The 15925-nt window shown below is 32.8% G+C and overlaps 1 protein-coding gene across 2 annotated transcripts in view; it reads left to right on the top strand.

Moving 5' to 3' along the window:
* Positions 1-15785, top strand: part of LOC112054963 (uncharacterized) — a 70605-nt gene extending 54820 nt beyond the window's left edge. Inside the window, exons 1-17 of one of the 2 annotated variants that reach the window (XM_052882026.1) lie at positions 2816-2956; positions 3675-3832; positions 4437-4597; positions 5498-5865; positions 6106-6326; positions 7224-7326; positions 7781-7908; positions 8427-8714; positions 8850-9011; positions 9459-9587; positions 9924-10408; positions 10882-11065; positions 11138-11333; positions 12576-13342; positions 13473-13665; positions 14185-14298; positions 15183-15785. In XM_052882026.1, coding sequence (XP_052737986.1) covers positions 2914-2956; positions 3675-3832; positions 4437-4597; positions 5498-5865; positions 6106-6326; positions 7224-7326; positions 7781-7908; positions 8427-8714; positions 8850-9011; positions 9459-9587; positions 9924-10408; positions 10882-11065; positions 11138-11333; positions 12576-13342; positions 13473-13665; positions 14185-14298; positions 15183-15253 — 3771 coding nt within the window. In that variant the 5' untranslated portion in view covers positions 2816-2913 and the 3' untranslated portion in view covers positions 15254-15785. Of the gene's footprint in view, positions 1-2815; positions 2957-3674; positions 3833-4436; positions 4598-5497; positions 5866-6105; positions 6327-7223; positions 7327-7780; positions 7909-8426; positions 8715-8849; positions 9012-9458; positions 9588-9923; positions 10409-10881; positions 11066-11137; positions 11334-12575; positions 13343-13472; positions 13666-14184; positions 14299-15182 lie in introns of those variants that run through there. The other variant, XM_052882027.1, reaches the window with a different exon arrangement.
* Positions 15786-15925: the final 140 nt, after the last annotated feature.

Below are 15925 nucleotides of genomic sequence, written 5' to 3'. Positions count from 1 at the left end.
TTGCATTTTAGTTTAGTTGGACGGTTTTATGTTCTTAAAGTCGGTTGAATTGTTCTTTCTAATTTTTTTTCATTCTTAATCAAAATTAACCTGGAAGAAATAGCTATTGATAGCTATTTATTTATTAGTTAAAAGGCCGCCTTTTGCATGCTGATAATTTCATAATATGTATTTATTTCTCGTAATATGTGTATCTACAAATAAATTTATAAATAAGAAATAAAGTATATAAATATAAATATGGGGTTCACTCGTCATTCATCCAGAGAAAATTGGCACAATTTGGAAGAGGCTTTTAACCGCAAAGGGGTTCCTACAGAATAGTTGCAATATAATATTAACGTACCTAACTAAACTACTTTAATAAAACGAAAAGCACTAACTACTAAATAATAATCATCTACTTTTTGATACTATCACAACTAAGATAAACTTAACTTAACAAGACTTTGTAAACTAGTACTTCTGTAAGAAATAAATGTCTTTTTTATTTTATTTTATTTATTTTATTATGGCTTTCATTGTAATATAGTGGAAGTTATTGAGTCATAAACTACTTTTACCCCGCAAAAATTCATGGTTCCCACGGGATTTATGAAAAACTGAATTTCAAGCGGACGAAGTTGCGAGCGTCCGCTAGTTTACTAATAAAATTTACAGACCAATTAGTGCCAATTAGCACTAAGTTAATCATCCTACTATCCTACTTTCCTACTAATATTATAAACGCGAAAGTTTGTATGGATGTTTGCTACTCTTTCACGCTTCGACTACTTACCCGAATTAGCTGAAATTTGGTATTAAGATATATTGTAGCCTGGATTAACACATAGGGTTTGTACGGAAGTTTGTTACTCTTTAACGCCGCAACTACTGAACCGATTTGGCTGAAATTTGGAATAAAAATAGATTTTATTCTGCATTAACACAAATACTACTTTTCATGCCTGGTTCCCGAGGGATTTGTAAGAATAAGAATAAGAATAAGAATCTTTTATTTGCAAGAAACATTACATTTAGTTATACAAAGATGTTCTTATGTATTAGGTAACAATGTTTCACCATTAATAGGTATACAAACATAACGTAACATGTTTATTGTTTAATTAATTAAATTAAAATTTAATGACATTAAGTTTAAAAGAAATATAATTAATACTATTTTTTGAAGCATCAGCAAAGGTTTGCTTATGCTTCTGTTTGACAGCTGTTGTGGCAAGTTGTTATAGATTTTTGGCGCCATATGCAAAATACTTTTATTAAATTGCGCAGATGAATGCTTGTGAAAAATTAAATTTCATGCGGACGAAGTCGCGTGCATCCGCTAGTTCTTTATACAGTGTAGGTACGAGTACCTACATGTAATTGCACAACGTTTAACAGTTATATTAAAATATATCGATATTAATTAATATGGATTTCTTGTGAAACTTAATTTAATAAAAAATCATGTAGGTAAGTATATTTTCAAATTTCCTTAAAGTCAAAAACGCTGTCGACCATTTTGTGACGTCACTATGTTACTTTATGTACTAAACGTCTAACTAAATTTGTTACTGTGTGATTAATAAATAATTTTAATTAATAACTAATATTTTTGCCAAACGCTCCGTTTGTAAGAGATTTGTTGTAGTGACGTCATAATACAGTTGAAACATGTCATCATGGCCGACAGGCGTTTTGGATCGTTTTGTCAAAAACATATTTAAAAACTAAAATTTTCATGTAATCACGTCTTTCAATCTAATAGAACGATGATGAACTATTTAAGACTATTTAAAAAAAAATTGTCAACTAGCCTAGATACTTTGTACGAACATAGTTAAGTAGGTAGTGTCAACAGTGATTTAACATAAGACCTTTTGTATTTCAGCGATCCCTTTAACCGCTTAGTGATTGAGTCATTCGTTAACAAGTAATAAACCACAATTTAAACATTCCAAATTGTTACATTACACGCCTGTATAATTACAGGTTACATGAAATAGTCGATGATGAACCAGAAATATTATAGTGCGAGATCCAGCATAAGAAATATATAGCCTCATCTGTTATTTATTTGAGATAAGAAATAAATGATAGAAAATATTTCCATTGCACATAGGTTGCCTAATTATATTGTGGACGTGTAGTATTATATCATATTTTAATTCGCGGCTAATTATTTCGTTATTCGCGGATCTGACTGACGAAACTGACTTAAAATCTGCAAATTTAAACTTTAACTTGCAAATACCTATTGCCTAAATTGCGAATGGATGGTTTAAGAATGCCACTGCTTAAAATCACTCTGAATAGAAGCTTTTAAAAAATGTTATTTATTTTGTCACCCAAGAACGTTTCCCGATATTCACGGTTTCTGTATTCGCGACACATTTAGAGAACGTATCCCCCGCGAATAATGAGCTTTTACTGTATGACCCGCGTTATGAGAAAGAGATGGGCAGCAAAATTCGATGAACCATTGACAGTGGTACATTTTTTGTGCGCAACCTATTGTGCGCACCTTTCACTTTTCAGGCGTGGGGTTGCTAGACATAAACAGTTGAGTAATGTTATTTGTAGACCCCTCATCAGTTATTTAGACATCTATTATGTTAAATGAAAGCTTATTTTATGCATAATTTAATAGGTTGCCAAAATCTAGGAAACCATGAAGTAAATCATATTTACTTCATGGTTTCCTAGATTTTGTATGTAAAAAAGTGTCTGGCCACATTTTAACTGATTTGCAATGTGTCACTGTGAATATTATCTATCATTTATTTCTTATCACTAATAAATAACAGATGAGGGTAAATATTTATAATGCCGGACCTTAGACCATTAGTACAAAAAATACAACTGTGTATGTTGATTAAAGCGCTTACTTAGCGACCTTACGAGTAGAATAGTACGATATTGGGCGTTGTCATGGACAGAGTTAACTTTTCAGTTAATGGTGTTAAGCATTCAGGTATGTAACTATGATACTATATAATTATGTACTTATGCTTAATATTTATTAGCCGTAATAGCTCAGTGGATATGACCCCTGCCTCCAATAATTCCGGAGGGTGTGCTTTCTAATCCGGTCCGGGGCATGCACCTCCAACTTTTCAGTTGTGTGAATTTTAAGAAATTCAAAAAAAAAAAATTAAAAATTAGTGAAGGAAAATATCGTGAAGAAACCGGCATACCAGAGAAATTTCTTAATTCTCTGCGTGTGTGAAGTCTGCCAATCTGTATTGGGCTAGCATGGTGGACTATTGACTGGTGTTATTGGTGGATTATAGGAGACTCAGGAACAACAATAAAGGAGGTCGGTTGGAAATGTTAAAGCGATCGTCTGTACTAATATTATAAATACGAAAGTAAGTTTGTCTGTCTGTCTGTTACCTTTTCGCAGATAAACGGCTGAGCCGATCAAGATGAATTTTGGTATAATGGTAAATGGGAACTTAGTGCACATAAACTTTTTGACCCTAAAATAAAAATATAAGAGGGTGAAAAATAAATAAATATTCAAATTTTTAGCGTTAACTTTGGACGCACTCAAATACGATTAACCAGTAAATCTCCTCCAAATCGATCCAGCATTTTAGGAGAAATAACACAGAAGAATTATAAAAATTAATAAAGATATTAAAACACCTTTCCTTATTAGGGCTGTGAGTTTTTTTTAAATCCTATAGTTGGTGGTGAGGTGCGCTCCACCACCACTCTGCTGGACTACCTGCGCCGACACCTGGAGCTGCGCGGCACCAAGTACAAATGTCTGGAGGCGGGCTGCGGCGCGTGCATCGTCAGCGCGGTCAAATGCCACGGCGATGCTCCTCAAGGCGTGAACTCGGTAAGGTGCACAATAGTTGGTGGTGAGGTGCGCTCCACCACCACGGTGTTGGACTACCTGCGCCGACACCTGGAGCTGGACACCAAGTACAAATGTCTGGATTATAAATATTGATATCCCTAAATTTTATCTTATCTTTTCATCATCATCATCATCATCATCATCATCATATCAGTCGATGGACGTCCACTGCAGGACATAGGCCTTTTGTAGGGACTTCCAAGCATCACGATACTGAGCCGCCTGCATCCAGTGAATCCCTGCGACTCGCTTGATGTCGTCAGTCCACCTGGTGGGGGTCCGACCAACACTGCGCTTACTAGTGCGGGGTCGCCATTCCAGCACTTTGGGACCCCAACGTCCATCGGCTCTTCGAACTATGTGCCCCGCCCATTGCCACTTCAGTTTCGCAACTCGTTGAGCTATGTCGGTGACTTTGGTTCTTCTGCGGATCTCTTCATTTCTGTTTCGATCACGCAGAGATACTCCTAACATAGCTCGTTCCATCGCTCGCTGTGTGACTCTGAGCCTTTTTATGTTTTATTTATAATCAATTTTCAATATGATTTAATGTAGAAAACAGTTTTAAAAATATCATTTACAGTGTATGGTCATGATAACCTCATGTCAAGACTGGGACATTACAAGTATAGAAAAAGTGGGCAACAGATTGGAAGGATATCATCCGCTACAGACCACGCTAGCGGCTAAGGCTGGCTCGCAATGTGGTTACTGCTCTCCGGGCATGGTCATGAATATGTACAGGTTAGTGTTACAGGTTTGAAATACATTTTTCATTATATTTTCAACCCTACTAATAGTATAAACGCGAAAGTTTGTATGGATGTTTGTTACTCTTTAACGCCGCTACTGCTGAAGCGATTTGGCTGAAAGGCGAATGGTCATCCCCGGCTCAGGCCTACCTTAACCACCCGGCAGTTTACTTGTATCCAAAAAAAATCTTGATAATTCTACTATAATAATGAAATTATTACTCTATCAAAATATTTTGCTACAACGTTTTACGACATTTTCAATTCATCTTTAAATTGTTCACAACGGGGACAAGCCAAGATTGTTGGCCATACAGCCTGAGTTTTACGATAGTTTTTGAAGACTTATGATAAGTTTGTTTGTTCGTTTCCTTGTTGGTAACAGAAAAAAAAAATCTTCAAATGTTACTTCGCCGCTTTGATACACCTGCGAACATATTACCCTAGAAGAGTGATAAAAAAAAATATTTTTATTCAAGAAGCTTACTTTTATTAAGCAAATTAATTAACCAGATCCTTATATAAACATCATAATAATATTATCATCTTCATATATTTTTATACGGGGGTTTTATACCTGGGTTCCCTGGGCCGCCTTTGTATGGCCAGTGGCTATTCCCTTTTGAAATGGATATAGATTTTACTCTGGATTAACACATAGGCTACTTTTCATCCCTGAAAAATCCGTGTTTCACGCGGGATTTTTGAAAACTGAATGCCATGCGGACTAAATCGCGGACTTGCGCTAGTATATTAAAACCAAAAGCGTAATTTATAAAGAAGCTTTAACACTATCGTCTTTGTTTCACTACCATACTTTTTATTCATGCATTTAAATTATGTATTTAATGTAGCAAAAGATTATTCTAATAACACGCAATTGTACTTTTAGTTATTTGAAAGCTAAGCCACGTACAATGTTAGAAATAGAAAGAGCTTTATCGAGCAATCTATGTAGATGTACGGGGTACAGACCAATACTGGAGGCATTCAAAACTTTTGCCTCAGATTGTCCAAAACCAAGCGACATATTGGATATTGAAGACTTGAAAATATGTAAGAAATCTGGAGAATTATGTTCTGAATCAAAATGTGAACACTCCGAATGGTGCATTGTACCCAAAAGGAATAAAGTCCTATATATAAAACTAAGTGATGATAGAGATTGGTTTAGAGTGGACACTTTGGATGAAGTGTTTTATATATGGCAAGAAAAAGGAACGGAATCTTACATGCTTGTCAATGGAAATACAGGAAAAGGTAAAAAGTCAATAATCCAGAAATAACAAAAATTGTCTGATGTACAATAAAGAAATACTATGTTAGTAACTAAATTATGGTTACGTAGATACAAATTACTACAGTAATTTTCTTATCTATTTACTTTTTAGTTCTATAAATATTAACAAAGAAATATAAAAAATACGGAACAGTAAAGTAATTTCGTAATTAGTGAGCTTGTTTCGCATTATTATCATTATATTTTTTATCCTTTTTTAGGAGTTTACCCCATATTAGAGTATCCTAAACTTTTGATAGATATAAGTGATGTATTAGAGCTTAAAAGTTATTATATGGATCAGAATTTGGTGCTGGGAGGCGGAACTACGCTATTTGAAGTTTTAGAAATTTTTAAATCTTTAGCTCACACTGAAGGTTTCACTTATCTTAACGTTTTGAATGATCACATTGAGAAGGTTGCCAATATAACTGTTAGAAACGTAAGTATGACTTTCAAGGAGTTATTTTTTTTATAGTGAGTAAGACTCTTTAGTTTTTATTAGTCAGCCTATGCTCTTATGTATACTAATATTATAAAGCAGAAGGGTTTGTTTGTTGTTTGGTTGAACGCGCTATTTTCAGGAACTACTGGTCCGATTTGAAAAATTATTTCAGTGTTAGATAGCCCATTTATCGAGGGAGGCTATATATTATCCCTGTATTTCTACGGTACGGTAACCACGCGGGTAAAGCCACGCGGCGTCAGCTAGTATTATTATAAAGCCAAAGGGTTTGTTTGTTTGTTTGGTTGAACGCGCTAATTTTAGAAACTACTGGTCCAATTTGAAAAATTCTTTTAGTGTTAGATGGCCCATTTAACGAGGAAAGCTATATGCTATATATTGTCCCTCTATTTCTACGAGACGGCAATGACGGAAAATGAGACATGAGACGGAAACGCTGACGCCACGCAGTTTTACCCGCGTGGCGTCAGCTAGCCATGGATAACTTTAATAGGCTAATATTGTGTGCTTTGGTTGTTTAGGTGTAGCGAGAGATGTCCTTTATGTCAAGATACTTTTTAACAATCTAGCCAGTTGCATACCAAAGTTACCAGTGGTAGGGCTGACAAAGTTTCTTTTAATGCTTTTTTTATAACTTTATGACAAAGATGGCCCAACAAGCTCTTACATAATATATTAGGAATTAATCGTTATGTAAATAAATATTAACTTATCATTGTGATTAACTAAGTTTTGCCCTATGATAGTTAGTTACTTATTTGTGAATAGTTTTTATGAATGTTTTACTTCAAGTGATTTAGTTTTAATTTAAGTGGTGTACAGTTTAATTTTCCTATATAATTGGAAGTATCTATAATTATTATGTCTTTTCAGCTTGCCACTGTGGCTGGAAATTTATCTCTAAAGAATCAACATTCTGATTTCAAGTCTGATATATTCCTACTTTTTGAAACTGTTGGCGCGTCGGTTACTATACGTAAGTTATTACTAAATTAGTTTGGGCCAGCGAATTTGCTATCCCCAAAGTAATGAACAATATAACTCACAGAACTCACACACGTGATAACGTCGATTTAGTTAGAGGTTTCCATAGTAGGTGAAACGTAATGACAAATTACCTTTAAAATAGTGTCTTCTGTGTGTTTAATGAGACCAAAGTTCAGCTAATTACACTTCTTGTAATTCGGTAAAAAGGTAAAGTAGATGATAAACTTCATACAATTATGTTTATGATGATTTTCATAAGCATAATAATTATACTCTGCAAGTAAGAAGATCACGATTAGATAGAACTTCTCAATTTTAGCTAGAATTATTATTATACTATACTAGGTATTATAAAAAATATACCTTTTTTAAAAACATAACACTCCTGAAGCATGTAGTTTTGCATACTTAAGGTTTATGTAATAGTTATTATTTATTTACAGTAACGGGCCCTGGAAATAAAGTGGTTTTAACAATGCAAGAATTCCTCATAGAAAATATGAGAGGTAAAATAATTCTCAACGTTCTGTTACCGCCGCTGAGTAATGAATATAAAATAGCGACGTTTAAGGTATGTAATTAAAAATGACAGATTTTTATTTGTTATCGATTTTAGTTTTAAACAATTTATGTATTTATTTAGTCAATGAGAGCAAAAATTTGGGGTTCCACAAGTTAGTGTATGCATTTAGGATAAGTCAATTTTGAATATAACTCCTAACGCAATGCTTAAATTTACTTTTTAAGACATGTTAATTAGTTTGGGACACACGTGTCCCAAACTAATCAATAATTTATATTAATTTAGACTCAAAAGTCAAAAACAACGTGTTCGTACAAAGTGTATATATCTTTATTGACGCTTACAATATTAAAACAAAAAACAATATTAACCGCTAACTCTTTTATTGAGATCTTTCAGATTTTGGTGTAAGACTGAGGTACATACACAACACAAATCTAAATTAATGATCAAGACAAACATGCTTGTGACATTTTTGATATCTTTTGTAATTTCTTTGAGGAACCAGAAACATTATGTGTTAAGACGGACTTAGCCACTTATTATTGTTATTTGTCGATTTCCAGATAATGCCACGTTCTCAAAACGCCCATGCTCTAGTACACGCAGGTTTTCTGTACAAAGTTGATGAAACATTTACAGTTAGTGAAAGTAGGATTGTCTACAGTGGTCTAACTTCAACTATTACTCGTGCATATGAAACTGAAATGTATTTGAAAGGCAAAGTTCTTTTCACAAATGAGACTCTGCAGTGTGCATTGGATATATTAAAGAAAGAGCTTGTATTTGTTAAACATTTGCTTGATCCACCAATCGAATATAAACTTCAAGCATCTTTGGGGCTTTTCTATAAGGTAATCCTAATTGCATAAAATAAAAAAAAAACTTTTAATTTCAAAATTACAAATTCAGTGCAAAGTACAAACTTAGTACTGGTATTGGTTCCAACTTCAAATTACAGATTTGTAAGATAATTGACTGTGTTTCAGGGTCTTTTGGAATTATGTCCCCCAACTCTACTAAAACCAACTTATTGTTCTGGAGCTATCAAGTTAAGAGACAGCAGACCTGTGTCTAAAAGCCTTCAGGTGTTTGAAACGAATCCAGCATTGTGGCCTCTCAATGAACCTATACCAAAAATTGATGGACTGGTAAATACGTACCTAGTTTAAGTAAATAATTTTAGTATTTACTACCGGACGCCCGTGGCTTCATATACGCGAAGTATTTCACAAATGTATTTTTTCGGTATAAAAACCTTATATATTGCTTTATAACCTCCTCTATCTTCCCGTGAAAGTGCCATTAAAATCTCTTCAGCCGTTCCAGAGATGACCCCATACAAACAGAAAAAGAGACAGACAACAATTAAAAAAACTTGATTATGTTTTAGTATCGTATAATTGTATTATTATAAGTATTGATTTAGTTATTATGCATTTTTTCGACAATTATATATTTTAGGAGTGCCTAAGATTAAATATTTGATTTTTATGTTTAAATCATTATAGATAGGAATTTAAATCACAAGACAACACCTAAAACTCAATACTTGTTTTTTACATATCAACTAATTCATGACTTTCATGTTGTTATAGATACAATGCGCTGGGGAAGCAAAATATGCCGACGATACGCCATCTCTCTCAGGGGAAGTGTTCCTTGCGTTTGTTTTAGCTAAAGTTCCACTTGGAACTATACAAAAAATTGATCCTTCTATAGCGTTGGTAAGAAGTCACGTTAGTCTATTTTGTAATTACGATGTAAAAAGTAATTGATTCTTTCACTTTTAACAAATACGTTTGCGTAAGCTAATAAGAAAACAAATATACAAAATGAAAAATATATACAACCCCAATTATATATGTATTTACAACAACAGTGATAATAATTATATACTCGTAAGTAACCCTCGAGTTATGGAAATATTTTATTCTTGTTAGTACAGTTTTCTAAAATAATCCATAAATGGTATCTTAATAAGTAAATATAGTATTATAAACTACATATTATTGTATTGAAAATCAAATTACTGAAATATTATTTTATTTGTTGGATTTTAGAGTGAACCGGGGGTTATAGCGTTTTATTCAGCGGCGGATATTCCAGGAGTAAACAGTTATATACCAGCACCTAATATATTTAACTTAACTGACGAAGAATTATTTTGCAATGGTGAAGTCAAATACTATGATCAACCTGTTGGTGTGATTGTTGCTGAATGTGAAAGTATAGCCAAAAAAGCAGCAAATTTAGTACACATTGAATATTCAAACATAAGAAAACCCGTCATTGACATAAAAATTAATAAATATGATCCTAATAAATATACCGTATTTTCTATACATCCAGCAACTGAAGTAGGTCCTGATACTACAAAAGTAATAAAAGGAGAAGATACTATTTACTCACAATATGCATTCACTATGGAAACATTAGCATGCGTAGCGTATCCCACTGAAGAAGGAATAAAATTAATATCTACAACGCAATGGATGGACTTGGTGCAGCAAGCAGTTGCAAGGGTTCTTATGATAGATGAAAACAGGTAACTGATATTAAATGTATGTCTATATTTCTTATATTATTATATAAAAGCAAAAGGTCATCAAGAAATATGGAAAACCAGACGTACAAAGATGGATATTGGCAGGGTGACAGTTAATAATTACTAGAAATCCGCTAAGTACAAATTTTGCAACATATAAATAACTATAGATAGTGATATATAATATATAAATAAGTATTGATATTATGCAGACATTATCATTATTTGTTTATTTAACTATTTAAAACTATTTCTGATCAAGGCCAGGATCGAGGTCATCAGAACATAGCAACTTTACTGGAGTAGACGTTGAAATATTGGGATGTTTTTGTTACTATTGTAGCTTTCTACTGACGAAAAAGTTTTTCAAGTAGATTAGTAGTTTTTGAGTTGATTAGTTACATTCAAAAATACAAATATTTCCTCAACATTATATTTTTATAACTATTATAATTTCCCTGCTTATATTTCAGAGTTGACGTTTATGTACGAAGGATTGGTGGTGGTTATGGCTACAAAATAACTAGGTCAGCACAAATTGCTGTAGCTTGTAGTCTGGTGGTCTACAAACTAAACCGACCCTGTAGATTCACCACCCCTATCGATGTCAATATGAGGGCTACAGGAAAGCGTTTACCATGTTCCAGAAATTATGAAGTACGTATTAACAATACTCATAATATTGTGATATCAATAATATTATATTTAACCGTTATTGTATTAAAACAGGTCCACGTTAATTCAAAAGGAGAAATTCAATATTTAAAAGAAGATTTATTCAGTGACAATGGTTATGTGTACAACGAACCTCTTATGCAATTTGCCGATGATATTTACTATAACTGCTATAAAAAAACACGATGGGGCCATACGGGATATAATGCTGTAACAGATACCGCATCCAACTCTTGGGTCAGATCTCCTGGTAAGAAAATATTTATATATAAACTAATGAAGATCAGTTAATGCAGTTTTATGCATAAGTACTAGAGTTTGGCTAGTGAAAGTAGAGACTGAAATCGCCCGCCAAATAAAAAAAAATCGGAGTATATTCTGAAAATTATAGTGCAAATTATATTTTCTACAACTTTGGTTCAGTAACTTTTTGTCGTAGAACAATAAATAAAAAAGTTATAAGCGAAAATGTTCAGAAATTCTAGAAATATAATAATTTATACTTTTTCGATATAAATTTTTTATCATTGTACGAAAAAATAACATCAGACCATTTTTGTAGATCATTTTTTGGGAAACAACTTTCATACGAAACATTTTTTCATTAAGTCAACAGTTAAGGTTTTACAGCGCTCCGAAGTGAGTAATATTTTTCAGTAATCTCAATTATATATTTATTATACGCGTGTACTAATAATGTGTCATCAATTATTGTTTTTTTATTTTGTTATTCCAATTTTTGTCAATTATTAATTTAGAAATTTTATTAATAATTAATCATTGACTCTTTTCCTCACCACCCACGAGTTAGAGTCTGAAGGCGCGTTCTTTTTACGTGTTGGGATACCACGTAAAAAAAACGCGCCTATTGTACAAATTTTCGCGTTTATAATATTAGTAGGATTCACAATGTCTAATATGTAAAGTATTTCTAATATGTGAAGTATAAAATATAACTTCGATATGTTGTTTAGAAACATCCTCAATCTTTCAGTCAAGTCACATAAAAATCGATTAAGCTGTTTCATAGATTCAGCCCAGACGGAAAATCAGACAAACCAAAATTTTTAAAAAAGTTATTTGTGTTTTATTTGTTGATAACTATAATTTTTTTATTCCTCCTCTCATCAATGCCTCTCATTTGATATAGCACATGATGCAGTTAGAATATTTTTTTTGTCTTTTCCATCTTGCCCCCAAAAGTGACCTCAAGTGATCATATTCTAAATTTTTAAAAAGCTCCTAGCTCCTCCTCCTAGCTCCTAGATCTATGTTTGTTTCTCTTTTACGCTGCGGCTACTGAAGCGATTTGGCTGAAATATAGAATAGAAATATACTTTACTCTGACTAATATACATATAATACATAAGCTACTTTTCATCTCGAAAAAATCCATGGTACCCGCGGGATTAGTGAAAAACTGAATTCCACGCGGACGAAGTCGCGGGCGTCCGCTAGTATTTTATAATAATGCCATATTTGTTATTCACAGGTACTATAGAATGCGTAGCGATGGCTGAATTAGTGATTGAACGTATATGTTATGAGTTAAATTTAGATGCACTTGAAGTCCGTTCAAAAAATTTAGATACAGAATTATACAAGGACCTGTTAGAATTAACAGACACATTGAAAACAAACTCTCACTATAACGAAAGGAAAGTTAAAGTTGATGAATATAACAAAAACAACAGGTGGAAAAAACGTGGTTTAAGATTTAGTTGGCTTAGGTGGCCATCTAAGGGATCTCAAACCTTTGAGGTAAATATGTCAGTTTACTCAGACGACGGTACAGTGTCCATAACTCATGGGGGCATTGAAATGGGTCAAGGAATAAACACTAAAGCAATTCAAATAGCTGCATACTTCCTAAAACTACCGGTGGATAAGATACAGGTAAAGCCTAATGATACTATGGTTGCTCCTAATGGCATTGCCTCTGGAGCTAGCGTAACATCTCAAAATATAGGAATAGGTGTGCGAAGGTGTTGTGAACAACTTTTGGAAAGACTTGCCCCTATACGCATTCAGTTGGTTAACCCAACTTGGAAGGAGTTAATTAAAGAAGCGTACAATCAACAAGTTGACCTGCAAGTGCATTATTATACAAGCATGAAAGATTTCCAACAATATGACGTTTATGTAGTTACATTGGCTGAAGTTGAAATAGATGTTTTAACAGGAGAACATACAATACTACGTGTTGATTTAATTGAAGATGTTGGTCGAAGTGTCAACCCTGAAGTAGACCTTGGTCAAGTAAGCCATTTCAACATTTTATTTTTAATGTATAAATACATTAGTAACCTTTACTATAATATTAAGTACATATTTCAAATCAGAAATTAAACTATCATAACGTGTTTATCATTTATTTTAATCGTTGTAGATTGAAGGGGCTTTTATTTTCGGCCTCGGATACTGGACAAGTGAACATCTAGTATATCACCCTGACACCGGCGAGTTACTAACTGACCGTACTTGGGAATATTGGATTCCTCAAGCTCTAGATATTCCACAAGACTTTAGAGTATATTTTAGGAGGCGGTCGTTCAGTAATGAAGTTATTCTTGGGGCAAAAGGTAGATACATTTAATTATATCATTTATTAGCTGATTAAGACTTACTGAATAACCAAAAAGCCAACAAAGTGCTATCAAAATACAAAGTAATACTTGAGAAGCTAAACATTAGATTGACGAAAATTTATTACAATCAAATAAAATTATGCAAAATTTAATTTGTGCGATAAATAATCAAGCATAATTATCTTAAGTTCACTGTGTAATATGAAAATAAGCTTATTATATTATTGTTCGCGAAAAATCTTTTTAAATTTTTAAAAACAGTTGCACGATTAACTAAAATATTTTCAACGTAATTTGAAATTTTTATACTTTATTTGTGATCTGTAAGCGCGATAAAGTAATTTGCATTTAAAGTTCAAAAATATAATAACATTTTGTTTTACTACTTTTTCTTTTACCTTTAAAATTATATTTTTCATATTGATTGTTTCTTTAAATTTTGGGATTATCTTCACTACACAAATACAGTGATAATAGTGCATTGATCTTTATAAACAAAACTTATGTTTACAGCAACGGGAGAGCCAGCTACGTGTATGGGAATATCAGTAGCTTTCGCTTTGAGGGAGGCGATATCCCTGGCGAGGCTTGAGTCCGGGATACCCACTACTCAGTGGTTCCAAATAGGTAAATGTTAGATTATATTTATTACTATACAACCGATTAGTTTACTCTTATTTTCTCCTATTTTTGATGAGAAATGAGATGGAAAAAAAATGTGACGACTATAATAATTTGATATAGCAAATCTAGATTATCATAATTTTATTGCTCGAGGTGGGACTCAAAAAGTTTTGCTTTTTTTATCACCTCCAACGCACTAATGCAAGCCATCATTTCTATGTTCAAAAAGTTGATTTTAATTCACTTATTGGGATTTTATTAAGGCGCTCTGACAATTTTTTTTAACTCTTCCGAAAAAGCTTTCCTCTCATATTTTGAGACAAGAGAACCAGTATTATTTTTAACTTTATTTCTTCACTTTGAACTGACAGTAAAGTTTAAATTATGCTAAAGTCGACGCTCGCTTTTCTCGCCTGAAGAAGGATATGCTTCCAACTCTTCTGATGTGTAAATAGTTAAAATCATCTCAATCGAAAGTCATGATATTTCGACAAGCATTGTTGAGATGATGGTCTTCATAAACAAGAGCTCTGATTTGTTTATGTGAATCGTTTTTTTAGTTAAGTATCTTTTTTAGAGTCAAGAGGCAGGAGTAATTAAAAATACAAATTTCAGAAATTTTACTGCTAATGTTAAAAATGTCAACATGGTATTAAATCGTTTGATTGAATTTCATAGCTCCTCCCTATCTGTTATTGTAAACGATTTATTATTTATTATCTGTTCTTGTTTATTATTTAACAATAAGCTAGCACTTAATTTCAATCTATAAATAAATTGAATGAAAAGGTTGGATGAAGTCAAAGGAGGCGTACTAGGAGAAAAAAAATATTTAGCATTCAATCTAAAAAGGCAATATATATTAAAAATAAATATTTATTTTTCAGATGGACCATTCACAGTTGATAAAATATGCGTCGCGTGTGAAACGCAATGTGAAGACTTTAAATTTTATTAGTTTATATTACTAAATTTAATTTAATTTAGTAGGTATAACTTCGATATTATGTTACGAGGGTAGTCAACACGGTTTTTGAAACACGTGGAGCTGCTCGCGCATCCTTTATTGTGATTGTGCATCTATGCTTTATCAATGAATGCACAACGAATCTTGTTTTTGAAGTTGACAATGGACAAAGAACTGACCGAAGAAAAGAGATTATATTCATATTTCAAACGTGACAAAATGGAAAAAAAGGTATCTTTTTTTACAATATCTAATAGATATCTAAACCAAAATGTGGTCACCCAGATATTATTTTTTAAAAAACTTAAACCTGCGTCTAATGAAGTCTACCAGTCCATATCGAGTTGTTAACTAATTTGTTCATTCACTCGTATAATTAATGATAATGAATAGCGTTGATTGATGAGTGAAGTAAGCTACTAACATTAATTATATTGGGTTCATTATTTCTTTTAAGTTTGCTAAACCGTCAGTATGTTGAAGCCTCAAAAGGTGTAGGGATAGGTTAAGGGTAAAAGGTCAAGGATTCGATCCCCGCCGTGTGGTTGTAGATACCTCTAACGTAGTCATTTCTATTAGTGGAGGGAAAGTGGTGAATTAGTCAATATATAAAAAATAATGTGACAAAAATTAAACTGCTTTCTGCTGTAATATTTCCACGTC

The sequence above is a fragment of the Bicyclus anynana genome, chromosome 6, assembly GCF_947172395.1.
Source record: "Bicyclus anynana chromosome 6, ilBicAnyn1.1, whole genome shotgun sequence".
Classification (NCBI taxonomy): Eukaryota; Metazoa; Arthropoda; class Insecta; order Lepidoptera; family Nymphalidae; genus Bicyclus; species Bicyclus anynana.
Note: the sequence above shows the minus strand (reverse complement) of the source record. Positions and strands in the feature narration are given on the sequence as shown.